This window comes from Arachis stenosperma, chromosome 3, assembly GCF_014773155.1.
Source record: "Arachis stenosperma cultivar V10309 chromosome 3, arast.V10309.gnm1.PFL2, whole genome shotgun sequence".
NCBI lineage: Eukaryota > Viridiplantae > Streptophyta > Magnoliopsida > Fabales > Fabaceae > Arachis > Arachis stenosperma.
Genome location: NC_080379.1, coordinates 409,687 through 437,293, shown reverse-complemented (window position 1 = coordinate 437,293; position 27,607 = coordinate 409,687). Strand labels below are relative to the sequence as shown.

General features: G+C 34.7%; 2 protein-coding genes and 1 non-coding gene across 5 annotated transcripts; 2 read left to right on the top strand and 1 right to left on the bottom strand.

The window, feature by feature from the left end:
• Positions 1-15,210: 15,210 nt before the first annotated feature.
• LOC130966196 (glucomannan 4-beta-mannosyltransferase 2-like) lies at positions 15,211-19,221 on the top strand. The gene is made up of 7 exons (XM_057890973.1): positions 15,211-15,781; positions 15,895-15,993; positions 16,111-16,363; positions 17,436-17,683; positions 17,757-17,870; positions 18,011-18,438; positions 18,573-19,221. The coding sequence occupies exons 1-7, from the start codon at positions 15,446-15,448 to the stop codon at positions 18,724-18,726; spliced, it is 1,632 nt and encodes a 543-aa protein (XP_057746956.1). The 5' UTR covers positions 15,211-15,445; the 3' UTR covers positions 18,727-19,221.
• A 1,056-nt stretch (positions 19,222-20,277) lies between these two features.
• Positions 20,278-20,360, bottom strand: TRNAL-UAA (transfer RNA leucine (anticodon UAA)). The gene has a single exon. It is a non-coding gene; the product is annotated as a tRNA-Leu (tRNA).
• Positions 20,361-20,430: 70 nt separating this feature from the next.
• On the top strand, positions 20,431-23,124 carry LOC130966197 (splicing factor U2af small subunit B-like). Of its 3 annotated transcripts, none has more exons than XM_057890976.1 (3): positions 20,432-21,047; positions 21,337-21,793; positions 22,881-23,124. In XM_057890976.1, the coding sequence occupies exons 1-2, from the start codon at positions 20,515-20,517 to the stop codon at positions 21,773-21,775; spliced, it is 972 nt and encodes a 323-aa protein (XP_057746959.1). In that variant the 5' UTR covers positions 20,432-20,514; the 3' UTR covers positions 21,776-21,793; positions 22,881-23,124. The 3 variants fall into 3 exon arrangements, with proteins under 3 accessions (XP_057746957.1, XP_057746959.1, XP_057746958.1); XM_057890975.1 differs by having other exon boundaries at positions 21,921-23,124; XM_057890974.1 differs by having other exon boundaries at positions 20,431-21,047; positions 21,337-23,124.
• Positions 23,125-27,607: the final 4,483 nt, after the last annotated feature.

The window sequence follows — 27,607 nt, the reverse complement described above, 5'->3', positions numbered from 1 at the left end:
CATATAAATAAACGATAAAATATACATTAAAAAAATAGAGAACCAAAGGAGGAAGATGTAGTAGGAAATAGAGGTGGAGGAAGAAGAATACAATGTCATCAAAGAGAAGCAAAAACAAATGTACATCCAGATAAAGAAAGGAAGAAATGTACATCTAGAAGATAGCGGAGAAGATAGAGAGGACGACAGACATGACATTAAGCAAAGGAGGCTGCAACGATTCTTGTAGAGGCAGCAACGGCGGAAAATATTGGCAAACAGCTGCAGATCTTGCGACGTGTAAAGAAGATAGTCGGAGGCGGCGGCACAACATGCAAAGGAGATAGATGGTAGCGATGACAGCAGCATACAAAAGAGATAGACGGTGGCAGCAGTATCAACATGAAAAGGAGATAGATGGTGCTGACAAAGACGTCTGAATTCATCATCTAGTTTATTTTCTTATTTGTCAAATAATTTCATAACTTTTTGAAGGTTCCAGAAGGCTTATAGAAGGGATGGTTAAATCTATGGCTTTCTTTAACTTTGAATAATTAAGCCTTAGACACAGATCTTTGAACTTGATTTAAGTTAAGTTTATGCAGCAGATAATTCAGGAGACAATTTTGTTTTGTCTCATAAAACCCAGAAAATAGAACTTAAGTAGAGAGGAAGAAGATGACACAGCCATGTATCCTGATTCAGTTGCCTTGTGCAATGCAACCTACATCTAGTCTCCACCACAAAGTTAGTGGAATTTTCATTATGATCCAAGTATTACATACACCAATTCCCTAGGACTCATCACAATCCTATCTGGGTACACAAGCTTCAACATAAACTTGACCTGGTTATGCTAATACCTAGAATCACCACACTAAGTGCTTACCCAACTTAGCAAGGGATACCTCTCATGTACATGACACAAGATAGAAAATACAACTAAAAGAAAACTGAAATCTCTCTTGGATTTTTTGTCAAGTGTATCTCTCAGTCTTTTTCACTCTATGACTTTTTTTCTCAATGCCTCTCTTTCTTGCCTTTTACCTCTCAAAGAAAACTAAGAAAGATATCATTGAAACAAAAATACAAAACAGTAAAACATAAAGGAGATGATGAATAACAGCTTTGACTCTATGCACTGAACCCATCATCTGAACTCATAACCTTGTTCTACATCTTGGCGGAGTGCTCCCGTTAGTGTAGGTGCAATGCTTCCAAGACTTCAAATTCAATAGTGAGGATTCACTCTTTTCTTTCTTTCTCGTGTTCTCTCTCCTTTCTTTCCAAATAGATTCAATTTTTCTTTTTGTACCTTGTTCTGAGCCAAGATTAGGGTTTCTCCCAAGTCAACTTCTTGGATCTTGAGCTTTTAGAATTCATCCATTCTCTTTCTTTAATCAACCCCCAAAATTAGAGATTTCAAATCTGGTTCTTATTTTGACCGAGGAGTGCAGAGCAGCAGAGATTGAGTTTGCTAAGTGATAATCCCAAATCTAAACCCTTGAAAATGTGCTTTAGCTCCAAGTAATAATTTTAACTATTGATTCACGGCAGAGATTATCAACCACTATTTTCTTCATTTTCCTTTAAATGGCATTGCAGAGAATAGGAGATGAAGTGAAGAAATCAACTTGCATGCATATAAAAATTATTTACCTTTAACCTCTGACTTCGCTTAACATGCTTTGATTTGTGTGATTGGACCTTGTTTTCTTGGTTAACCTTTCTCTTTCTTTCTTCTCTGGTGTATGAACTTGAGGATGAAGCTATCTCTCTCTCTTTCTCTCTCTCTCTCTCTCTCACTCTTTCTCTCTCTCTCTCTCTCTCTCTCTCTCTCTCTCTCACTCTCTCATGTGTTTACCCGAAGTGCACTTGTGAACTCTTGCTGAGATTTGATTCAATGATGCTTGGTAATGATTGAGCTTGGTTTGTGAATCAATATTCCATTCAGCATACTTGAGTCCATTAAGCTTTATTACTTTGGGCTGCTACATAATTATTTGGGCCTGCATCACTCAAATGAAATAATCCAAACCCAATTGGGTGTTTAACCCAATAACTCAATGTTTGTCATGATCATTAAATTAATTGTATTCTAAACTCAACAATCTCCCCTTTGATGACAAACATAGTTTCAAAAGAAGTAATCAAAGGAATTGAATTAGATGAAATTAAAATACTTCCCTTTGATGACCCCAAATGGTTTTGATGTGCTCCCCTTTTCTTTTACAAGTGTTGCTCTCCCTGAATGTGAACTCATCTCATCTTCCAATTTCTGTTAATGTGCACACAGAGAACCGAACAATACAAGAAGAAATTGAGCTGTACAAAAGTTTTGTAATGCAATATTTTCAACAGCTTGATAAATCCTTCATGCATTAAACAAAATAGAAGCAATGAACTCAAGCATCAGATCAATATTTGAGTGATATATCAACACTAATTCAACTTTTCCTTCAAAAACCTTGTTTTTGTCAAACCAATATCTCATTTGGCAAAACTAATCAAGGTATTAGAGCCATCAACAGAAATTTCAAAACAGAGCCTACATTTATTTTCAACCATATTACTACTATTCTTTTACTATTCTTTCTACTACTCCCCTTTTTGTCATCAAGGGAGGAACATAGGCACATTGCGACCTGTAGAAAATGGTTAGTTCACAAAGACCACATAATCTTGATTAAACCAAGTCTAGAAAAGTAGTTAATGTTTACAGTCATACGAAACCTACTGAAACAAAAGCCAAAACACAAACAGTCCAAAAACCAAAAGAAACATAATAGTTCAAAAACATAGAGTTTAAAAGAACATTAAGCAGCAGCTAGAGACGTCCTTAAGCATCCAAGAGCCATCCTCCTCATAAAAAAGTGGTTCCTCTGAGTCTGTGGCCATTGCTTCTTCTGAATCCTTCCTAGTGGAGGACCAAATTTTGACACTTTGAGACACATCCCCTATAACAAATTCTTGTAGATAATTTTTCAAAAATCTCCTCTCACGGGATCTAGTGGACTTAGGAATAAATTCAGTTACAACGGGATCTAAGGAGTTGGTATTCCCAGAGATTTCACTAGCTTCAGGAGATAAAATGGGATTATCTCCTGGCAGAATCTTCTGCAACAATAGGTTCAGAATCAGTTTGTCCAGAATTTTCTTTTTCATGGCTTTGGTATTCATTGGCATTATTTTTTACCTGATTTCCTGCATCACAATATTCTAAAATACTTTGAACCATGCTAGTATCACAAAAAGTAACATGTATGAACTCCTCAATAAGCCTAGCATCTTGATGGTAAACTCTATAAGCTTTGCTAGTTGTGGAATAACCTACAAACAAATACTTATATACCTTTGGATTAAAATTTCTCCAATTTTTTTTGTTATTTAAAATAAAACACTTGCATCCAAAGATATGAAGATAATTCAAATTTGGTGGGTGACCTTTCCAAAGTTCATAAGGGATTTTCTTTAAAAACTTTCTAATGATTGTTCTGTTTAAAATGTAGCAAGCAATATTAACAGCTTCAGCCCAAATAAATTTTGGAACGTTACTTTCACACAGCATAGCTCTTGCCATTTTTTGTATGATTCTATTTCTTCTTTCCATAACACCATTTTGTTATGGTGTTCTTGGGCAAGAGAAATTTTGTGATATTCCAAATTTCTCACAAAATAATTCAAAAGATTGATTTTTAAATTCTTTACCATGATCACTTCTAATAGAAACAATCTTTAAATCTTTTGTGCCATAACCACTTTTCAGATTTTTTAGAATAGAAACAAGTTACATTTTGATTATTTAGTTCATCAAGAGTGAGGTCATACACATTATCACAACGATTTGCAACCAACAATACCTCATTAGACTTTTCACTCACAATTCGGTATTCCAATCTTTTGAATATCACCAAGTAAGCCAAATCACATAGTTGACTAATACTCAAAAGATTGTGCCTCAATCCATCAACCAAAAAGACATCATCAATGAAGGTAGAGTAATTTTTACCTACTTTTCCAATAGCTATGATTTTACATTTTCTATCATCTCCATAGGTCACAAATCCTCCATCATACTTTTTGAGTTTGATGAAGAATGTTGACCTTTCCGTCATGTGTCTAGGGCATCCGCTATCCAAGTAGTACATGTCTTTTTTCTTCTTGGATGCTAGGCAAATCTGCGAACACTCTTAAATGATTTTAGGTATCCAAACCAATTTAGATCCTTTGAAGTTAACCCATCTTGGTTGTACAAGAGCATTAAAGTCACAAACAATATTATAAGTTTGGTTTTCTACTCTTTTTTGTCAATAAAGCATTGGGAGTAAGAGTGACCAGATTTCTTATAATTAAAACAATGATTTCTGTGTGCATGTTGCTGAAATTTATTGAAACTTTGATGTTGGTAATGATTAAGATGTTGAAATTTTCTGGTTCTTAAAAAAGGTGTGTTTCTTTTGATAAATTCATTTTTGTATTTACACCCCCTATTTCAAAAGACCTCAAACCAAAATTAGTGAAAGCAAATGGTCTACTTGAATAAGAGGCTTTTTTGTAAAAATGTGGCTGTTTGAAAGCAGCCTCATTATTTGAGAAGCGCCCCTGACCAGAATTGTTTCGAACTGGTTTGGTTTTAGAAGATGATGTAGCTTCACCAAAATATGGCTGTTCAAAAGAGACATCATCATTGAAAAAATATCCAAGACCAGATTTATCAAAAGAGGTTTTTCTGTTTGAAGAAGAGGACATGAATTTAGCAATTTGTTTTTCAAAAACTGCATCCTCTTTTGTCACATAACCCAACCTGATTTTTCAAACAACGGTTTTTGACTTGCAAGTAATTTGTCCAAATTACTTGAACTATGAGCAAGCTTTGCTAAGTCACTGTTCAACCTTTTAATCATTTTATTTAATCTTTCATTTTCAGCAACAAGGCTTTGTGAAGGATCAACAATGTGCTTTCCTTTAAGTTTTTTATTTCAGATTTCAAAAATCAATTTTCTTCAATGATATCGATAGCCCATTCGGTCTCTTTCATTTTTTCTTTCAAGAAATCATTTTTAGCTTTCAATCTTTCATTTTCAGTTTTGCATTTATTATATTTATTCAACAGTTTCTCAGAGTAGTGGATGATATCATCAACAATAACATGTAAATCATCCATGGATAAGTCATAGTGATTTACTTCATCTAGTTGATCTTCACCAGCCATGAAGCAGACTTGAGCTTAGTATTCGGAGTCCTCTTCCTCATCCGAATTATTTTCAAGATCCTCCCAAGAGGCCATGAGCACTCTTTTCTTTTCTTTCTTCCCTTTTTCTTCATTCTTGAGCTTTGGACAGTTGTACTTAAAGTGTCCAGCTTCCTTGCAGTTATGGCATATCACTTTGCTGAAATTTTTCTTGTATTCTTTTGAACTTGAGCCCTTGTACCTGACTTTGTTCCTCATTAGCCTCCATAGCCTCCTAGCAAAAAACACAAATTTGTCATCTGAAAAACTATCACTAGACTCACTCTCATTTAGTTCTACTTTTGATTTTAAGACTATTCCCTTTTTCTTTTAGTATTGGCTTGTGTGTGTGGTTTCATAAGTAAGAAGTTTTCCTCTTAGCTCATCATAGGTTTTTGGACTCAAGTTTTTACTCTCAAATAGGACAGTGGCTTTTGTTTTCTATTCTTTTGTGAGGCTTCTAAGGACTTTTTTCACTAGAGTTTGTTCAGTGTGTGTTAAGCATGTAGCATCAAGGCTATTGATGATGATTGAGTATCTCTCAAATATCTCATCAATATTTTCTCCATCCTTCATGGTAAACATCTCATATTCTTTTCGCAGCATATCAATCCTTGTTTCTTTGACTTGTTTGGTGCCTTCGTGTGTAACCTGGAGTTTCTTCCAGATTTATTTGGCAGTCTTGCATCTAGACACCTTTCGACACTCCTCGAAGCTGATAGCACAATGCAGCAGGTTAATAGCTTTGGCATTCAGTTCCACCTTCTTTTTGTCATCATCATTCCATTCGGCTTCCTCCTTTGGAGTCACCACTCCATCAGCACTAGTCTTTGTTGGGATTTTGGGACCATTCAACACTATCTTCCATATATTGTAATCTATTGATTGAATGAAGATCCTCATCCTCTCTTTCTAGTAGGCATAGTTCTTCCCGTTGAAGAAGGGAGACCTGTTGTTTGATTGACCCTCTGTTAGCGTGTAGGCCACAGTGGTTGTGCCCAAGTTATTTTCCATTGGACCTTTGCTCTAATCTATTAAGCTTGATTCTTGAGACCTAGACTCTTGATACCAATTGAAGATTCCAGAAGGCTTAGAGAAGAGGGGTTGAATCTATGGCTTTCTTTAACTTTGAATAATTAAGCCTTAAACACAGATCTTTGAACTTGATTTCTGTTAAGTTTGTGCAACGGATAATTCAGGAGACAAATTCATTTTATCTCATAAAAACCAGAAAACAGAACTTAAGTAGAGAGGAAGAAGATGACACGGCCATGTATCCTGATTCAGTTACCTTGTGCAATGCAACCTATATCCAGTCTCCACCACAAGTTTTGTGGAATTTTCACTATGATCCAAGTATTACATACACCAATTTCCTAGGACTCAACACAATCCTATCTGGGCACACAAGCTTCAACATAAACTTGACTTGGTTATGCTAATACCTAGACTCACCACACTAAGTGCTTACCCAACTTAGCAAGAGATACCTCTCATGTACATGACACAAGACAGAAAATACAACCAAAAAAAATCTGAAATCGCTCTTGGCTTTTCTCTCAATTGTATCTCTCTGCCTTTTTCACTCTATGACTTTTTCTCAATACCTCTCTTTCTTGCCTTTTACCTCTCAAAGAAAACTAAGAAAGATATACATTGAAACAGAAATACAAAACAGTAAAACACGAAAGAGATGATGAATATCAGCTTTGACTCTATGCACTGAACCCAGCATCTGAACTCATAACCTTATTCTTCATCTTGGCGGAGTACTCCATATAGTGTAGGTGCAATGCTTCTAAGACTTCAAACTCAGTAGTGAAGATTTACTCTTTGCTCTCTTTCTCGGGTTCTCTCTCTTTTCTTTCCAAACAGATTCAATTTTTCTTTTTATACCTTGTTCTGAGCCAAGATTAGGATTTCTCACAAGTCAACTTCTTAGACCTTGAGCTTTCAGAATTCATCCATTCTCTTTCTTCAATCAACCCCCAAAATTAGGGATTTTAAATCTGGTTCTTGTTTTGATCGAGGAGTACAGAGCAGCAAAGATTGAGTTTGCTCAGTGATAATTCCAAATCCAAACCCTTGAAAATGTGCTTTGGCTCTAAGTAATCATTTCAACCATTGATTCACAGCAGAGATTATCAACCACCATTTTCTTCATTTTCCTTTAAATGGCATTGCAGAGAATAGGAGATGAAGTGAAGAAATCAAATTGCATGCAGATGAAAATTATTTATCTTTAACCTCTGATTTATGTGATTGGACCTTGCTTACTTGGTTAACATTTTTCTTTCTGTTTTCTCTGGTGTATGAACTTGAGGATGCCCGAACTGCACTTGTGAACTCTTGCTGAGATTTGATTCAATGATACTTGATAATGATTGGACTTAGTTTGTGGATCAATATTCCATTAAGCATATTTGAGTCCGTTAAGCTTCATTACTTTAGACTGCTACATAATCATTTAAGCCGATATCACTCAAATAAAATAATTTAAACCTAATTGAATGTTTAATTCAATAACTTAATATTTGTCATCATCATTAAATTAATTATATTTTAAACTCAACACTTTCAATTCTAAATATCACAAACTCATTTATAATTCATATTTACACGCATATTTAAGAGTTTTATTCGCTCCTTGGCTATCACTAAAATTTCAATTTAAGTGCAAAATATTAAAAGACATTATATTTTACCACTCCATCAAAGCTTTCGCTCCAACTCATAATCTAATTCAAGTTTACAACTTTATCTAGTGATGCATTATTACTAGAAAGATCATGCAAAAAGCTGCACTGAAGAGTTCTGACAGGATGTAAAATGTTTGTGTCACTTGTGAATTGTGATTGTCGCTTAGATATTTCTAATTTCTAACCAAACGTTGACAACTAGCAGATGACCCATACATACAAAATTAGAAACCATATATTATAGTATTACAATACAAAGTTTGGCAAATAACATGCTAAACTATTTGAGTTTGCTCCCACATGGGAATGGGCATGGGCATGTGCTGAATGCTCCATAGCTTATTATGATTACTTGACTACAAAATTTGCATACCGGATAGAACTATAACCATGTTGGTCTAATAATTTGTAAATGATAGTAAAGAATCTTAGAGGGATTCAGGGCTTATTTGTGTGATGAAATCATAAATTTAAATTAATAAAAAATACGTATAAATAATTATATTTTTACTTTTAAATTTTTTAGACAAAAATTTAAATTTTTTAAATTATAAAAATTTTAATATCATATCATAATATTATTTTGTCCTAATATTACAATTTACAGAGAGGCATGCATTCCCTTCACTAATATTAAAGAATTTTGTCCTACAATTGAGGTTAATTATACTTTGGTTTTCCTCTAAATAAAGCCTCAAATTTAGGGCATACAGATTTTCCATTTGGATTCCACTATCAGCCCATGATCTCTATTTTTCTTCCTTTTTTTCCTCTCCTTCAATTGAAACAACATTATTATTCAAAAGAAGACAACCAATAAAATAAATGTCATGTTATTTATTTCAATAGCTTATGCAATGAATTCTACGTATGTAATTAATAGGCATAAATTATAGTATATATCTTTTTTCAAACTCTTGTCTCAATGATCTTCCGCTGCCGAATAATAATCCCTCCATTTTCTCATGGACATGTATGTATGTTCTTTCTCCGACAATTATCACCTTCAAAATCGATAAATATGACCACCATTATCACATTGTTTTTATTAATTATTAGCATGCGCAACCATATATCCTACTCCACAAAATCCCTTGACAGTTTAATGTCCTTGTCTACACATATTTTTCGTTAGACTAGCGCACTTATCTTAAATCACGGTCTAAATTTCTGAAACATTATTTATGCCAAATATCAAGGATTAATTTGAGTGTTTCTTATTTTATATTAATTTTTAAAAAATAATAAAAAAGACATACATGCATCTAGATTTTTTTGAGTTTTATTATATCTATATTTTTTATTACTAATCAGCTACTATTATACTATATAATCAGTATAATTTTAAAGCATTCTTCGATAAATTGCACTGTTAATTATAACTGCATGTTAAGTCATCAATTGAAGCACACAGTTACTACATAGAAGCTACGGCTCTATTGGCTACCGACACTTTCATTAATGTGGTTACTTGGACATGGTTTCCAAGACTATATAGAAGCACGTAACACTATGGGTTAATTTGGATTCGCTTTCCAAAAAAATATTTATTTAAAAAAAAATTTAATAGACATAAATTATTTTACATTTAAATAGAATTTTTTAAAAAAAATTAAGTATTAAAAATGTCTTTTACTTTTTCTTTTTTTAAAAACAAGGTTTTGCTAGTTTTAAAAAAAAAACAAATATTTTTTTAATAAAAGTACTTTTTTAAAAGACGTATTTAAATAAATTTTAAATTAAATAAAAATATTTTATTTAAAAGAATACTTTTAAAAAAAAAAATCAATTCAAACTACACCTAAAAATAAATAAATATGAAGCTATATTGTAGGACCAAGTAATAATCAGATACAATATATAGTTTAATGTAAGCTGTGTTTCTTCAACAGACATAGTAGGTCCATGTAATCAGATTTGGTTACTCATTTCTTTCTTCTTTGATTATTAATAATTAAACTACATATTGTGAAAAAATATATGTAGGGTGTATTTTCATGCTTCATTTATTTATTTATCTATCTACATCCTTAAGCCCATTTTTCTTGTATTAAAGGGCCAAGTGATGAGAAAGAAAAGGGCCTACATCATATATTATATAGTTATATACTACATGTTGTTGAAGAGGTGGTAGTTGGTTAATTGACCGTTATTAACGGCAAAAAAAAAAAAGACCTCAGAATGGTGAATTTTTTATATAAGAAATTCGCTAAATGAAAACATTTTATATAAACATGTAATCAATATATACTATCACATCAATTAAAATATTTGACTTAATTATATAACAACATACTAAAGTCTTATAAATACTAATATTTAATTAAATAGCATTGTAACAATTAAAGTCTTGTTTCTATATGTGATTGATTATTGTAGAATTAAGATAGTAAAGACTCTGTGAAAGTGGGTTGTGACTAAGTATGTATATATATGACAAAATTAATAATAGTTTCTACAACTAACCAATTGAATATTATTGATTATTGTTGGTTTTGGGTGAAATATCGAAATCATAGCAACTACATTTGGAGGCAATACACGAGGTCATCAGGGTGCATGAGAGAGTGCAAAATCAGAGCTTGGCGCAAAATAATGCGCATGTTACTGGGAAAATGGAGATACATACAACAATACCCATAACCAATCAAATGAAGATTTTTCTAAGTTTTTTGTTGTTTTGAAAGCGATGCCTTTCTTTGTATTTTGGTGCATTATGACTAGTTACTCTGTAGCCATAACTTGTGTGTCTCATTTATATTTCTTAATTACTAGTTTTTATGAGAAGAAAAAGAAAAGAGCATTATTAGAAAAAAGAAGAATGGAATTGTCCAATTTGACTGCAAAAGTTGTTCTTGTTCCAAATTTTCTTGATATTCGTCAAACTTTGGATATTTATGGTAAACGTGGTCATTAAGCCGAAAGGTTATATAAGAATATATGGAAAAAAAGAAGAAGCAAAGTTTGGGGTCTAAAAAAGGTAGGATTATAAATTGATCTAGTTCAAAGGATCAGAACTCAAGAAGGGTTGTATGTAGGGTTTAACTCATTTCGATATTTGTTTTGAGTGTTAACTTTGGGGACATAAACCCATGATTTAGACGACTTTGTTTCATGTATTCCTTGACTAACTTTGTTTCATTCACATTTTTCAATTTTCATATTAGAAAGTTAGCTTATTTGTCTTATAAGTTTAGAGTCTCCGATCCTAAAAATTAATTATGAACGATTTTTTAAAATTATATTATATTTACTTAATAGAAAATCTTAGAGAACAATAATTTTTAGTAATTTTGATCAGTAATTAATCAGTATAAATACTAAATTATCTTCAATAAATAAATATTTTTTATTTATACGTGTAGATTTTGATAAATGTAGAATGCAAATTATGTTAATTCATATGTGTAAATTCTGATAAATATATGTGTAAATTATATATTTGATGTGTGCAAATTTTTGTAAATATATATATATATATATTATTGTTGATTAAGTACTAACCTAAAAATGATAATATTTGGCAATCATAAAGTATTGTTGTTTACTTAATTCTAATTAATATGATATTATTTAATCTATTTGGTAATGTATTAGAATCTCATATTTCTTATAGATAAAGGCTAAATAATTCTTTTATTATAATTTTTTATTTTTTTTATCTTCAACTTGATGAGTTAATAATTTTTAAGAGTGAATTCGACTAATTCTTAGCTTTAATATATATACTCTTTTCCCCCTTATATCATGGGGAGGAAAAAAGAAGAAGATGACTACTACTCCAATTAAGGAAAAGAATGCAAGAAACAAATTAAAAGAAGGTAGGGTAGATCCATAGATGTGTATAGTGTAGTCCACACTCAATGCGATAGCTAGGTCACATTTTTAATCTTTCTTTTCACATGAATTAGTTATATATGGTTATCATCTGTGATGAACAATAATAGAGCTGAAAATTAAGATGCCAAATAAAAGGTTAAATAACCACATAGAAGTGATACTTTTATAGTTTCTAGGTTATTAGAATCTACAAACTCAAAATGTATAAAATTATAAATAATTTTCACTAAGCTCAAATGCCTGCCCGCCCCCAAATTTGGGACTCGGTTAAATAATAATAATAATAATAATAATAATAATAATAATAATAAGTTATTTAGAAATTCCCTACCACCTCTAGAAGGAAAAAAATAGGGCATGATTAACCTTGGTATATTGTGCAAAATAAGCTTAAATTTTAGGAATTATTTTAAAGGTAAAATTAAGTGAAAAGTAAAATTATAATTAAAATGTTTAAAATATTGTGTATTATATATGATGTTTTTATTTTTTTACTGTAAAAAGAACAATAATATTTATTTTTCACTAAAATATACTTTTCACTAAAATTATAATTTGGCCATTATTTTTCATTAGTTTTGCAATGAAAGTAATTTTTTCTTCTTTTTTAGCATTGCAAAGAGATTGAAAATTTGCGATAATTTTTTTATAAATTTGTGGCGAATTTAAACTGCCACAAAACGACATACCAACGAGCATTTTATATGTCTTCCAATCAATGATTGTCTTATATTGCTAAAAAGAGACAATAATAATCATAAAAAAAATTAAAGAAGCACAAAACTAGTTACTTTGACAAGATGACAGACATAATTCCTTAATCAAAGGGTTATTATTAATTGTGAGGTGAATATGTCTATCTAATTAGATAGAGAGGTCCATAATTTAAAAAATTAATACTTCAGTACGGAATAATTTACTTAGCATTAATCTTCTAAAGCGCTAAATTTCATGTCACTCATTAATAACCTCACGTGATTAATTAGTTCTTTTAACTTGCATTTGTGAAGTAGGTAAGTATTATTCCCTTTAAAATGACCGAGTTAAACTAATAAACAAGTACTAGTAGTAATTGACTCATCATGCTAGCTATATATAATATGCATATATTTAATAATTAAGATCGAGTTAACACCCGCATTGTGCATGGGCCTGATATCTATGACTCGTTATATATATATATAGTAATTAGAAAAATGAGATGAGCTAATTAAAATTACTTTGTGTACATACGACTATATGCTAAAGTGCACAAAATTGGCTTTAATTTCAGAACATCATCGTCGTATGTAACATCTAAGTTGTGCAAAACAAAACCAGTTCGGATAAGATAACATGCGAAGAGTTAATGATGATTTAATCCCAAAGTTAGAATTGTGTATGTTCTAATGAAAAGCCAGAATGAACAAAAAGAATATAATATTGATTGCAATCTAATAAATTGAGAGTTATTATTTGTATATATATAAAAAAAAAAATAGGGACCTAGGTAGAATAATGTTTGGGAATATTCCATTGTTACTTCTATTGAAATAACATATATCAAGTCTCAAGTGTGAAGTCAAATTACGATAAGCGTCCACAATCACATAACAGGACCTTCTTTTTTTCACTGTTGAATCAAGCTACTTTTTTCCTCCCTGGTTTTAAGATGAGAATTTATCAATTATATAGTTTCAAGTTTACTGATTTTTTTGGAATTATTATAACGCATAAAATATGGGAAAATTGCCTCATAGAGTGGCACTACACGCGGAGTGATTGCATCTACATGAATTTCTTCCCTTTCCATGCAACTACAAATCTAAAATAAGTAAATAACCATACCTACATGAAATTCCAAAGCAAATACATATATCTTTATACTTTCTTTGGTTTATAATTTAATTTTTAAATTTTATTTTAGAGTTTTTTATTTTTAAAATTTTACGAGAAAAACGTAAAACTCGGGTAGAACTAGAATTTTTTTTAGAAAAGACTAACATGAAAATATAAATTAAAAAAAAAATTGAAAATTTAAAAGGGACCAAACGGAAAATTAGAGACTTAGTAATTAGTATGTACACATTATTAATTTGGAAGGCTTTGTTCCCTTCCCACTAACTGACTCCGCCACTAATAAAACTATTACAAAATAATAAATGGTATTTTTTATTGTTATCTTTTTTTTTCTTTTACAAAATTCTTATAAAACATTAAAAATAAAAACACAATCCTAGCACACCCTTAATTTTTCACACTAGGACCATATATAATATAACAATAGATAAGTATGTATTTAAATAAAAAAACATAATAGTTAGTTGTCTTTATACATTAAATTTAGTAAATCTTTTGTTTTTAATATTAGAATGGTAATATTATTTTTTGAATTGTGGACTATTAAATATTATTTTTAAATATGAAATTAAACAAGTCCAATTTATTAAAGATACAGAAATTAAATTAAATCTTTTAATTTGTAAAATTTTTATAATTTTAAAAAATACCAAAAATTACAATATTAAAATATTTCGCTATTTTTACTCCCATAGAAAAACGAATTTAGTACATAGTTGAAAGTTAATTTAAAAGAATAATGTACTAAAGTAGTGTTTTGTGTCAGACATTAACTCTTATGACAGATTGCCATTGGTCAGTGTGACTAGCTAGACACATAGTGAAGACCGAAGAGTATAGGAATAAATATTCCTTAATTGAACTCATAATTGCTACCACATTATCCAAATATTAAAACGACAATAATCATATTAGTAATGTGCAGGATTTCAGCTCAGTGTAAAGTAATGAACATAATATGCATGCTATGAAAGTTTGTGTTCTAAGTAGCTTTTACAATCCTGAAGACTATGAAATATGATTGGAGAAATTTACTACAATAGTCTTAAAAAAACTATTCTACTAGTCTATTGTGTAGAAATTTTTTTAAATTATACTTTATTTCAATATTTCATCTCTGTTATAATTGTGCATCTAACCAAAATTACAAATGAAAATAAAAGTAACAGTAATGCACTACCAACTCAAGCAAACAAACTATTTTGGATAACTACATAAACTCAGTTTATGTATTATTATACTTGTCATATAAAAATTTTGCTAAAAAGTATTTAAATTTATTGGCTGGAAGACTTAAAATAAAACTCTCTAACTCTTTTATTTAGAAAAAAAAGCTTGGCAATTTCTTTCTCGTTATAGAAAGAAAGACTCATAAATACTCCAATTTCACATGATTTTTTTACATAAAATTAATAATTAAAAAATATTAATAATTTGACAAATTTAATTAAATTATCGTCGAACCATTCTTAATTATCAGGTATTCTTAACTATATAGTTTTCACCTATAAGAAAGGAAGATGTGTAACCAAGATGGGACTATAAAGAAAGGCCTTTGTCTCTTCATTTATTGCCCTTCTTCACAAATCACAACCCCCCCCCCCCCCCCCCCCCCCCCCCTCTTTCTCACTCTCTCTGTCTCAGAGTGACTGCCTCTGTTTTTCTCTGTTTCAACAAAGAGAATGGCATTTATTCATCTGCACCAATTCTGAAAAAAAGTTACTCCAATTCACACACCAGATTACAAAGAAAGAGGAAGAACCAAAATCATTTTCTTCTTTCCATATATAGATTTAGAGACCAGAGAGAGAGAGAGAGAGAGGGGTGTGCACTCTGCAGCATAAAAGTAGTTTTAAGAATGGGTGAGTTTGATTTGCAGCCGAAGTTCATGATCCCAGAGAGAATCCAGGGGGTGAGTTATGACATAGCTGGGCAGATAAAGATGATATGGGAAGTGATGAAAGCGCCATTGATAGTGCCAATGCTGAAGCTTGGAGTGTACATTTGCCTTGCAATGTCGCTGATGCTGTTCATGGAGAGACTGTACATGGGAATTGTCATCATCTTGGTCAAGCTCTTCTGGAAGAAACCAGAGCAGCGTTACAAGTATGAACCCATCCAAGATGATCTTGAACTTGGAAGCTCCAATTTCCCTGTAGTTCTCATCCAGATTCCAATGTTTAATGAAAAAGAGGTCTTCTTAATTTGCTTGCATTTGCTTATCTCTATTCTCTGTTTTCCTCTGCCTCCTCTGTTTTATTTCTGTGAAATTTGGTTGGTGAGTTCTTTTTCTGTGTGTATATATAGGTATACAAGGTGTCAATTGGTGCAGCTTGTAATCTTTCATGGCCTGCTGATCGTCTTGTCATCCAAGTTCTTGATGATTCTACTGACCCTGCAATCAAGGTACTCTTATTATTGATATAGTAAAAACTTTTATTAGAAATTGTATGATTTTTTAGTAGAAATTAATATGAGTCTTAGAAAACATGTGTTGCTAATAAGAAATGAAAAATAATGCAGCAAATGGTGGAGATGGAATGCCAGAGATGGGGAAGTAAAGGCATAAACATAACATACCAAATAAGAGAGAACAGAACAGGATACAAAGCAGGTGCACTTAAAGAAGGTTTAAAGCGTAGCTATGTCAAACACTGTGAATACGTTGCAATATTCGATGCTGATTTCAGGCCTGAACCTGATTTCTTGAGAAGAGCCATTCCCTTCTTGGTTGGCAATCCTGACATGGCTCTTGTTCAAGCTCGTTGGAGATTTGGTAAGCTTTCTTTCTTCAATTACTTTTTGGAATGAGCTGCTTAGTAAATTAAGTTGGTCAAAAGTTAATAACTACCTGAACGTACTTATTGTTCTGGTGATAAAGTTAAAAGGTCACATGGTTCATTTTTTACTTCCCTTGATTTTCACTTTGACTTAAAGACTTCACTATTCTTTTTACTAACTAGTAATATTCTCAGATTATTCTCTTACACAATTTTTTCTTTTATGAAATCCTTGTATTGATAGTGTCGGTGGCATATCATTATGTAAAGTGGTTTGAATGAAATAATAATTTTGTGGAATTTCAAGTAGTGTGGACTTGTTTTTCACAGAAATTATTTTTAATATGAAAAGAGAGATAGTGTTTTAGTTGAATATTGACATTTGAAGTGTTTTACAATACTATGAATATTGTGCAACACGCTTCCACGTGGTGGCTAAGATGCTGCCACGTGTCCAATATGCCCCCACGTGTTAGCTAGAATGCTGCCATATGTCCAACACGCCATATTCCCTATGTGTTGACTTCCCACCTAAAAAATCTACTCATATGTAATTGCACCAAATACTCACATTTTCAACAAAAACACAAATATTTTTTTTATATAAAAAAATAGCCATTTTTCATCTATGATGGGTTGACCTGACTTAGCATAGAAAAGAAGAAAAGTGGGACCCACGGAGACAAACCCTTCAATCACGGGTAGGGACCACCCCCAAAACAAGTAAAATAAAAAGTGAAAAAAGAAAAAGAAGAAAAACCAAGACTTTATGGCAGCGGCAAGTGGCAACTTGGTCGTTTCAACTTTCAAAAATAGTAATAAAATGATGCTAAATTTCGTAGCTACAAATCCAAAAAGCTCACTTCCCACGTGCTTTCTCAGAAGAAGAACAAGAGACGGTAGTAGCATGTGGATGATCACTGTTACGTCACATGCACGCTAACCAGTAACCATAACTCAAAAATTCTTATGACTAATAAACTTTGCTACACTTGACTATTTGTCTTCTTTTACATTTTATAATTCAATAATAAGAAGTATAGTAAGGGTGATGAAAATGTGTGACAGTGAATGCGGACGAGTGTTTGTTAACAAGAATGCAAGAGATGTCGTTGGATTACCATTTCACGGTGGAGCAAGAAGTTGGGTCAGCAACACATGCTTTCTTTGGTTTCAATGGGACAGCGGGTGTATGGAGAATAGCAGCAATTAATGAGGCTGGTGGCTGGAAAGATAGGACCACTGTGGAAGATATGGACCTTGCTGTTCGTGCTAGTCTTAGGGGCTGGAAATTCTTGTACCTTGGTGACCTTCAGGTACCTGCCTTCATTTCTCTTGTAACCAATTTCATTCTGTCTCTTACATCACACGTATGTTACACTCATTCAGGCCAAAAGTGAGCTTCCAAGTACTTTGAGAGCCTTTAGATTCCAGCAGCACCGTTGGTCTTGTGGTCCTGCTAATCTCTTCCGCAAAATGGTCATGGAGATAGTAAGAAACAAGGTTGCCTTTTTTTCCATTCACCTGTACTCAACTTTTCTCTTTCCATCCATAATTCCATATATACCGATATCTTCATTTGAGTCATACCTACTATTCAGTTGAGAATCGTTAGATGATAATTTAGTTAAATATTTATGCAGAGAGTGAAGTTTTGGAAGAAAGTGTACGTGATATACAGCTTCTTCTTTGTACGTAAGATCATAGCTCACATGGTGACATTCTTCTTCTACTGTGTGGTGCTTCCCCTGACAATTCTGGTCCCTGAGGTTCATGTTCCAATTTGGGGTGCTGTTTATATTCCTTCCATCATCACCATCCTCAATTCAGTAGGAACACCGAGGTCCATTCACTTGTTGTTCTATTGGATCCTTTTTGAGAATGTCATGTCTTTGCACCGAACCAAGGCTACATTTATTGGTTTGCTTGAAGCTGGCAGAGCCAATGAATGGGTTGTCACTGAAAAACTTGGAGATTCTGTCAACAACAACAAGAACAAAACAGCAGGAGATGCTGCTAAGAAGACTAATGCCAAATCCCCCAAAAGAACTAGATCCAAATTTGTCGAAAGGTTTTTTTTATTATTATTATTTAACTTTATCCATATTCATTGCAAAAATAATTGTATCAATTTCTGTTTTTGTCTTGGTTAGAAAAGTTTCCTCATCTAATATCTTTTTTGTAATCTTGTTTGAACATGAGCAGACTTAATACATTGGAGCTGGGATTTGCAGCATTCCTCTTCATCTGTGGATGCTATGATTTTGTGCATGGCAAAAACAATTACTTCATATACCTCTTCCTTCAGACCATAACATTCTCCATTGTAGGATTTGGCTATGTTGGCACCATTGTGTAAAAAATGTACACTGTTGTGTCCACATCTCTGTTAGTTACTTAGTTTTGCTCCTTAAAAAGAATTGCATAAAGCGAGGGTTGATTTAAAACAAAGAGGCGTACCAGAGCTGGAGCTAGTTCTAGAGGAAAGTCATTTTTCACTTTGTAAAAGACAAATTCTTCCCATGATTTCACTGTCAAAGAAGATCCAGAGAAATCACAGGGAAAAAGTGATGTGATTAATAGAATTTGCATTAGAGTGTCTTGAGGAAACACAAGAAGTTTAGTCAAAAAGCTCTTAAATTAATAGTCTTAGTATTAGACAAGAAATAGATAGTGTGATTTTCATTTCATAGGTTGTTTTGTGAAATTTTACAGTTATTATATAGTTGAAGAGGGATCCTCTTTTTTTAAATTTTCCTTAGTTTGATTGAGGTTCATAATCTAATAGGGAAAAAAAAAAGAGGGGTTGCACTTGTTATTCTCTATTTGTCATTGCTGATTCCCTAAGAAATGAAATTTTATTGTTATATATGCTATAATCTGGTAATATTTACTTAGATTACCTTTTCTCTCTTTTATTTATTTACTTTCTTCTTGTGAAGGAATAGCATGGGATACTATATTTTAAATTTTTGTTCCTTAGAAAAGTGAACACTAAGATAAGGGATGAGATGCAACTAGAGCATGTGCTGCTTTGTTTTGTTGTTTAAACCTTACTATCAATCATATTTTCCTATCATCATTAGACTTATGCATCAACTGACCAATATTATCAATGCAAAAGGCTCAATCATAACTCCATCACAACCTTGTTTCAAAATCACAAAACACCCCTTTTTGTTTTTTAATCAAGGCATGGTATTAATTTTTACAGCTAAGCTAATTAAGGGTAAAAATAGTACCTTTTGGCGACATTCTTGCGTATCTTAGCATGCCTTGTGCCCAATCATATGACACTTGTGATCCCGGTATCATGAATTGTCAATTTTTGGTTACTTAAGACAAAAGTTTTGTATGATCAACTTTACCTTTCATTTTCTCTTTAGGTAGCTTTAACTTTCTGTTAATAAGAAGAAAAATATTTGTCCCCACATGCAATACTAATCCAAACATTCTTGATGTTAGTTTTGTATCCTCAAATTTCGTCTTACAGGACAGTGTGACCCTAGTAAAAACGTGCTTGAGCCAATCACTACTCTTTAATGTCCAGTTTGAAAGTTGGATCATAACATTAGTATAACAAGATGGATGTCATAAAAATAAATTTCTTAAGAGGATTGGAAGAAGAACATGATTTTTAGCCATTGCCCATTGGTTAAAAAGCTTATTATGCTAAATAAAACATACGAGGTAAGGTTATATTATCAACTTGAAAATAATTATTTTTTTTTTGGTCGATAACTTGAAAATAAATTTGATTACATTTCTTTTCTTTTCTTTTCTTTTCTTTTGCTTCATATTTTCAATATGTTCCCATAATGAGGCTTGACCCACAAAGGCATGTTCTTGGGCCATGAATAAATCAATAAACATAATAAAGCTTGATCCACAATATGGGGTAAATGTAAAATGCTGGCTGTGGGGTTCGAACCCACGCGCACTTATGTGCAGAAGATCTTAAGTCTTCCCCCTTAACCTCTCGGGCAAACCAGCTGACTGATAAGTGTTTTTAACATAAACTTATTTTTCATTGAGATGAAATGAGAATCTGCTAAATGAACTAGAACTCGAAGGCTCTAGAAGGTGCATGCAGCGATGTCTTCTTAACCGAAGCCAGGGAAGAAAGCAGCAGAAACCCTAGATCGAAATGGCGGAGCATCTGGCATCGATATTCGGGACAGAGAAGGACAGAGTAAACTGCCCCTTCTACTTCAAGATAGGGGCCTGCAGGCACGGCGACAGGTGCTCCCGTTTGCACACAAAGCCCAGCATAAGCCCGACGTTGCTGCTCTCCAACATGTACCAGAGGCCCGACATGATTACCCCCGGCGTTGACGCCCAGGGCCAGCCCATCGACCCCCGCAAGATCCAGGAGCACTTTGAGGAGTTTTACGAGGATCTCTTCGACGAGCTCTCCAAGTACGGCGACATCGAGAGTCTCAACGTCTGTGATAACCTCGCCGATCACATGGTTGGCAACGTCTACGTTCAGTTTCGCGAGGAAGAGCATGCCGCTAATGCCCTCCGCAACCTCACCGGAAGGTTCTATGCCGGCCGCCCCATTATCGTCGATTTCTCTCCTGTCACCGACTTCCGTGAGGCCACTTGCAGGCAGTATGAGGAGAACACTTGCAACCGCGGCGGTTATTGCAACTTCATGCACTTGAAACGAATCAGCAGGTACTTCGTTGTGTTTGCCTTTGCTATCTATCAAGTTTAACATTGCTTAGGACATAGCCTGCCATGACTATGATACATACCCTTGATCAGAATAATCTTATTAGTTTTATGTAAAATAAGGTTAATGATCAGAATGCTCCTTTCAAAGATTGCACATAGGTCAATTAGGTCCTTCAAGGACGACAGATAAGTTAGTTGGTATCTGTTATTTTGAACTATTACTGAAGCTTTTTGGGATTGGGTTAGTGAGTTAGTCCACTCAACTCTGTTGAGATTTTGTTTCCATCAGGGACTTGAGGCGTCAATTGTTTGGTAAGAGCCACCGCAGCAGGCACAGCAGAAGCAGAAGCAGAAGCAGAAGCAGGAGCCCTATTAGGCATCGGAGCCATGAGGAGCGGTCCCACCGTAGCCACAGCAGGAAGTATGATGAAAGGGATCACTATTATGAGAGCCGTAGCAGGAGACACCGGAGCAACAGCCCTGGACATAGGAGGGGGAGAAGCCACACTCGAAGCCGAAGTCCTGGAGGAAGGAGGAAGCGCAGTCCAGTTAGAGATTGTAGTGAAGAGAGGCGTGCTAGAATTGAGCAATGGAACAGGGAGAAGGAACAGAAAGAGAATCCTAGGAAGGTTAATTCTGAAGAAAATAATGGTGGCCACATTCAGAATGGTAGTAATGAACATCAGCAGCATGAGCAACAGCCCCATGACGAAGGATATGGATACTGAACTTTTGATGCTATTATGGTTTGTGTCGTCTCTCTCAATTCACTTATGCATGTTCTCTTGCCCTAGCAGTAGGGAAAAAATATTAATTCGAAACTAGACCACCCACAAAATAAATGTAGCTTATCACCCATTTTCCACTGTGCAGGTGGTACAGGTGCACTGTTCTGTGATATGGAATGTGTTCTCTTCTCATCCCCCACCCTTTTTCATTTTGTATACATGATGCTTGATTTGATTGCATGTTTGCTTGTTCTATTTCATGCTAGGTTTTTCAGGAACTTCTACTAACTCCTTGATTCAGCACAATTCTTTTTGAAGTGTTTTTTCTTTTTTTGTCTTTTAATCTCCCAAAAACATTATCAAAGCTGCTTTTTGTTGCATAGGGAGCCCCCTATTTCTTGTTTACACTGCTTGTATGTACTCGGTAGCTCTATAGGTAATGATGTGTAAACATTTCCTGTTTCCCCTGTGTTCCTACAAATTTTCATACACTCTGTCCAAGATTGTCGCAAATTATTGGCCCCCTTTTTGTTTTTACCTTTGTCTCAAATTTCAATTATTTCGTTTTGGTTCATTTTGTCCAATGTGCTTAGAGTTACTTTCCTAATCCATATTCACAAGAATTAAGCAGACACCCCTCAGTCCCATCTCCCAACAAACACAAGTTCTTGTTAAGCCTTGGATCCTGTTAGTGTAAAATGGAAACATACTTTGTCATGTTAAAGATATATCCTCTTTATTTTTTAAAAACCTTTCATTACAAAACCAGATTCCTTTCTTTCTTTCAACCTAAATATCTTTTTTACAAGGGATCGGTTATTAGTTTTACCATTCAGTTGATCATGTATGCTTGTTATTATGGTTGATTTGCATGTGTGCATGAATTCTTTTATTTTACAGTCAGGGACTGATCTCCATCATACATGAAGGGCTAGTGAACGACCAATTCAATGGTTCTGTATGGATTTTGTATTCTATAAAGCTTTATTTTTCTCTAAAAAGTCACTTTCTTACATTATTTACAAGTTTTGCAGGTTCAGGGTATCCTTCCTTCTATGAACCGAACCATTGATTTAATGCAATTTTACCGTGGAATTGTGTACAGGTTCTTGGAGTGCGCTGCAGGTTCCTGGTTTGGTGATCTTTTCAACAAGCAATCTCGGGTGAAGCCGTTACTGGCATGTTGGTTTCTTGTAATGGCAGGCTATTTGAAATGGCTTTTTATTTTCCTAGCTTATTAGGATATATATGGTTCAGAGTTCAATTGGAGGCTGGATTTCGAACTTTAATTATTTCGTTATGTTGTGACTGTAAATTACCGTGGATGGTTAAAATGTATGATTAGCTTCCGTTTTATTTGTTTTTGCATTGGTAGAGAGGCATTGTTGTCAAACTCAGTGAGTTAATTTGTAAACTTGTACTCGTATTAGGTGGTGGAATTGAGTTAATTCGGATATTGTTAGATAATGTATTAGGACCTGATATTTATTTATTTCTGTTTTATGCTTATGTGTATGATTCAGTTAATAGGGTCAAAGTTATTAGTGGCCTCAGAGGCAAGTTAGTTTTTTTTTATTCAGCTAGTTTCTAGTTTTAAGGAAGTGGAGTCCTATTCTTAAGGTAGTGGAGTGAGTGGTTAGTTTCTTTTTCTTTCTGTTATTGTATTTAACAGTTTATTGAATAGTGTCAGTGTGTAGTTTTTTGCTTCTTCAGTTCTCTAGTGTTCAACTCTCTCTCTCTTTTTCTCTGAACATACAACAGTTCGAGTGTGAGATCTGCAATACATTGCAGAACAGTGAGTGAAAGTGTGTGAGGATTGAGTGAAACAACAACAAATTGGTATCAAGAGCCTTAAGTATCTTAAGGGCTGTGGTGATGGAAGCTTCATCAACAACTATTGGGCTAGCAGGCATTGCTCCTCCAATCCTTGATGGGAGCAATTATCATGTCTGGCAAGTGAGGATGAAAGCATTCCTTGAAGGAGCTGATCTGTGGGAGGCAGTGGAGGATGACTACGTGGTGCCTCCATTGGTTGCCAATCCAACTGCAAATCAACAAAAGCTCTACAAAGAACGTGTGACTAGAAAAGCCAAAGCAAGATCTAGTCTCTATGCTGCTGTTACTCCTATTATTTTTAATAGGATTATGAGTCTAGAATCTGCAAAAGATATTTGGGATTTTTTGAAGAAAGAATATGAGGGCAATAAGAAGATTAAAGGAATGAAAGCAATGAACCTTAAAAGGGAGCTAGAAAGAGTGCAGATGAAGGAAAATGAATCAGTTCAAGAATTTGCTAATAAACTCCTAGACTTAACCAATAAATTGGCACTGTTGGGTACTGATCTTGGAGAGGAAAGACTTGTCGAGAAACTCCTGTGTTCTGTACCTGAAAGATTTGAAGCTACTATAGCATCTCTTGAGAACACAAGAGAAATCTCAGAGATGCCATTTGCTGAAGCAGTTAGTGCTCTTCAAGCACAAGAACAAAGGAGGGTACTGAGGAGAGGAGATGAGCCAGTTGAAGGTGCAATGCAGGCTAGGGTGAAGCATGGAAGTGGTGAGAAGAAGAAGCAAGGCAAGCAGTTTGGTGCTCAACAGACCAGTTTTAGTTCAAGTGATGCACAAGTGAGGAAAGGGAGTGATGAAGCCTGCAAACACTGTGGAAAGAAAGGTCATCCTTTCTTTAGGTGTTGGAGAAGACCAAATGTAGTCTGCAGGAAGTGTGGGAAGATGGGGCACATAGAGAGAATCTGCAAAGAAACGAGCTCTCAACAAGGAGAGGCTCAAGCAGCTGCAGGTGAAGTGGAGCAATTGTTTGCTGCTTCAGGCTTTGTGTCTCAAGTCTCACGTGATGGATGGCTGGTGGACAGTGGCTGTTCCAATCACATGTCAGGAAATGAGGCAATTTTCACTAATATTGACAGATCAGTCAATACTAGAGTGAGAATTGCGAATGGTGATCATCTAGAGGTTGAAGGAAGAGGCAATGTGTTACTTGAAGGCCCTGGAGGAATAAAGCTGATGTCTGATGTCTACTATGTTCCCAAGATAGATCAGAATCTTCTGAGTGTGGGACAGTTAGTTGAGAAGGGCATGAAGATTGTGTTTGATAAGAATGAATGTGCTATTGCAGATGAGGAGGGCAAACTCTTGTTTAGGATCCCTATGCAGAACAAAACATTTGCATTCGATCCTGCAAGCAAAGAGAACAAAGCTATAGCATGTGTGCAGGGTCAGGAGGAGTTGTGGCATAGAAGGTTGGGTCACTTTCACTATAAGGGATTGCAGTTTATGCAGAGGCATGGTTTAGTTGAAGACTTGCCTCAGTTGGGAAGTGAAGTGTCTGATTGTGAAGTATGTCTGCAAGGGAAGCTAGTAAGGAAGCCATTCCAGAAAACAAGATGGAGGGCCAAGAAGAAGCTTCAACTGGTTCACTCAGATGTTTGTGGGCCTATGCCTGAGGAGTCACTGAACAAAAGCAAGTACTTTGTGACCTTCATTGATGACTGCACAAGATTTTGCTGGGTCTACTTTCTCAAACAAAAGTCAGAAGTTGATGAAGTATTTCTGAGGTTCAAACAAGAGGTGGAGAATGAAGCAAATTGTAAAATAAAGACAGTGAGGAGTGATAATGGTGGTGAGTATACCTCAAAAAGGTTCAAAGCCATCTGTGAGGACTCTGGCATAAAGCAGCAGTTTACAGTTCCTTACACTCCCCAACAAAATGGGGTGAGTGAAAGGAAAAATAGAAGCATTGTGGAGATGGGAAGATGTATGCTACAAGGCAAACAACTACCCAAGAGCTTCTGGGCAGAAGCAGTAAATACTGTTGTCTTCTTGTTGAATAGGTTACCAACCAAAGCTCTCAACAAGCAGACATCATTCGAGGCATGGCACGGGTACAAACCAAAGGTTAGTGGACTAAGAACATTTGGTTGTCTATGCTATTACTTGACTCCTTCAGTCAGTAGAGACAAGCTTGATCATAGAGGTGAGGCTGGTATCTTTGTAGGGTATAGTTCTCAGTCTAAAGCCTATAGAGTGTATTGTCCTGATGCACAAAAGATTACTGTGAGTAGAGATGTGATTTTTTGTGAAGATAAAAATTGGGAGAGGGCAGTATTTGAAAAGAAAATGGCTGACAATATTGTAGTTGAAGCTAATGTGCAGAATGAGGATGAGTTAAATGAGGAAGCAGATCTACAGAATGAGTGTGAGCTGATTGAAGATGAATTGATTGATCATTTGCCTATGCGAGGTACAAGACCACTGGCAGAGGTCTATGCCAGATGTAATGTGGCTCTCCTAGAACCAGGAACAGTTGAGGAAGCAAAAGGAAGTGTGGAGTGGGCCTCAGCTATGAAAGAAGAACTGAGCATGATCAACAAGAACAACACATGGCAACTTGTATCTAAGCCTGATCACAAGAAGACTATAGGTGTCAAATGGGTTTTTAAGACAAAATTGAACCCAAATGGCACTGTGAACAAGTATAAAGCCAGGTTGGTTGTGAAGGGATATGCTCAAGTGAGTGGGGTGGACTACTCTGAAACTTTTGCTCCGGTTGCTCGCATGGATACCATCAGATTGCTACTAGCTGTTGCTGCACAGAAAAGGTGGACCATCTATCAGCTGGATGTGAAATCAGCTTTCCTAAATGGTGACCTATCTGAGGACATCTATGTAGACCAACCAGAAGGATTTGTTGTTAAAGGCCATGAAGACAAAGTGTATAAGCTGAGGAAAGCCTTGTATGGGCTGAAACAAGCTCCCAGGGCTTGGTATAGCAAAATTGATTGTTATCTGCATCAGCTTGGGTTCCAAAAGAGTCTAAGTGAAGTCACTCTGTACTACAAACAGAGTGAGAGAGGCCTTGTGGTGGTGTCTATCTATGTCGATGATCTGCTTGTTACAGGAGAGGAGGAGAGTGAGATAGTGAAGCTGAAGGTAGGACTGATGAAGCAGTTTGAGATGACAGATTTGGGGAGAATGTCTTACTTTCTTGGCATGGAGATTCAGCAAAAAGAAGGTGAGATATTCATCTGTCAGAAAAAGTACATCAGAGAGGTCCTAAAGAGGTTTGAAATGGGAGAATGCAAGACAGTCACTACTCCTGTTAATCAGAAAGAGAAGTTAAGCAAGAGTAATGTGCAGAATTCTGAGCATGAGAATGAGTACAGAAGTCTAGTAGGCTGTCTAATGTATTTAACAGCTACTAGGCCTGACATTCAGTATGCAGTGAGTATTCTATCGAGGTTCCTTCATTGTGCAGCTAAGGAACATCTTACTGCAGCAAAAAGGGTGTTGAGATATCTAAAGGGGACTCAAAGTTATGGTGTGAAATTCAAAGCAGTTCCTGAGATGAAGCTGGTTGGTTTTGTAGATAGTGACTGGGGTGGTTCGGTGGAAGACATGAAAAGCACAACGGGTTTCTGTTTTTCACTTGGATCAGGTTGTTTTTCCTGGAGCTCAAAGAAGCAGGAAGTTGTAGCACAGTCTACAGCTGAAGCTGAATTTGTGGCTGCAACTGCAGCTGCAAAGCATGCAGTATGGCTCAGGAAGTTACTCTGTGATTTGGGGCTGCAAGAGAAAAGATCAACTGTGTTGTATGTGGACAATCAAGCTGCAATTGCAATTGCTCAGAATCCAGTCTTTCATGGCAAGACTAAACACTTCAAGCTGAGATTCTATTATCTGCGTGAAGCACAACAGGAGGAAGAGGTGGAGCTGAAGTATTGCAAGACAGATAATCAGATAGCTGATGTCTTCACCAAGCCTCTTGCTATTAGTCGATTTAGTCAATTGATTCATGAAGTTGGAATGTGTCCAGGT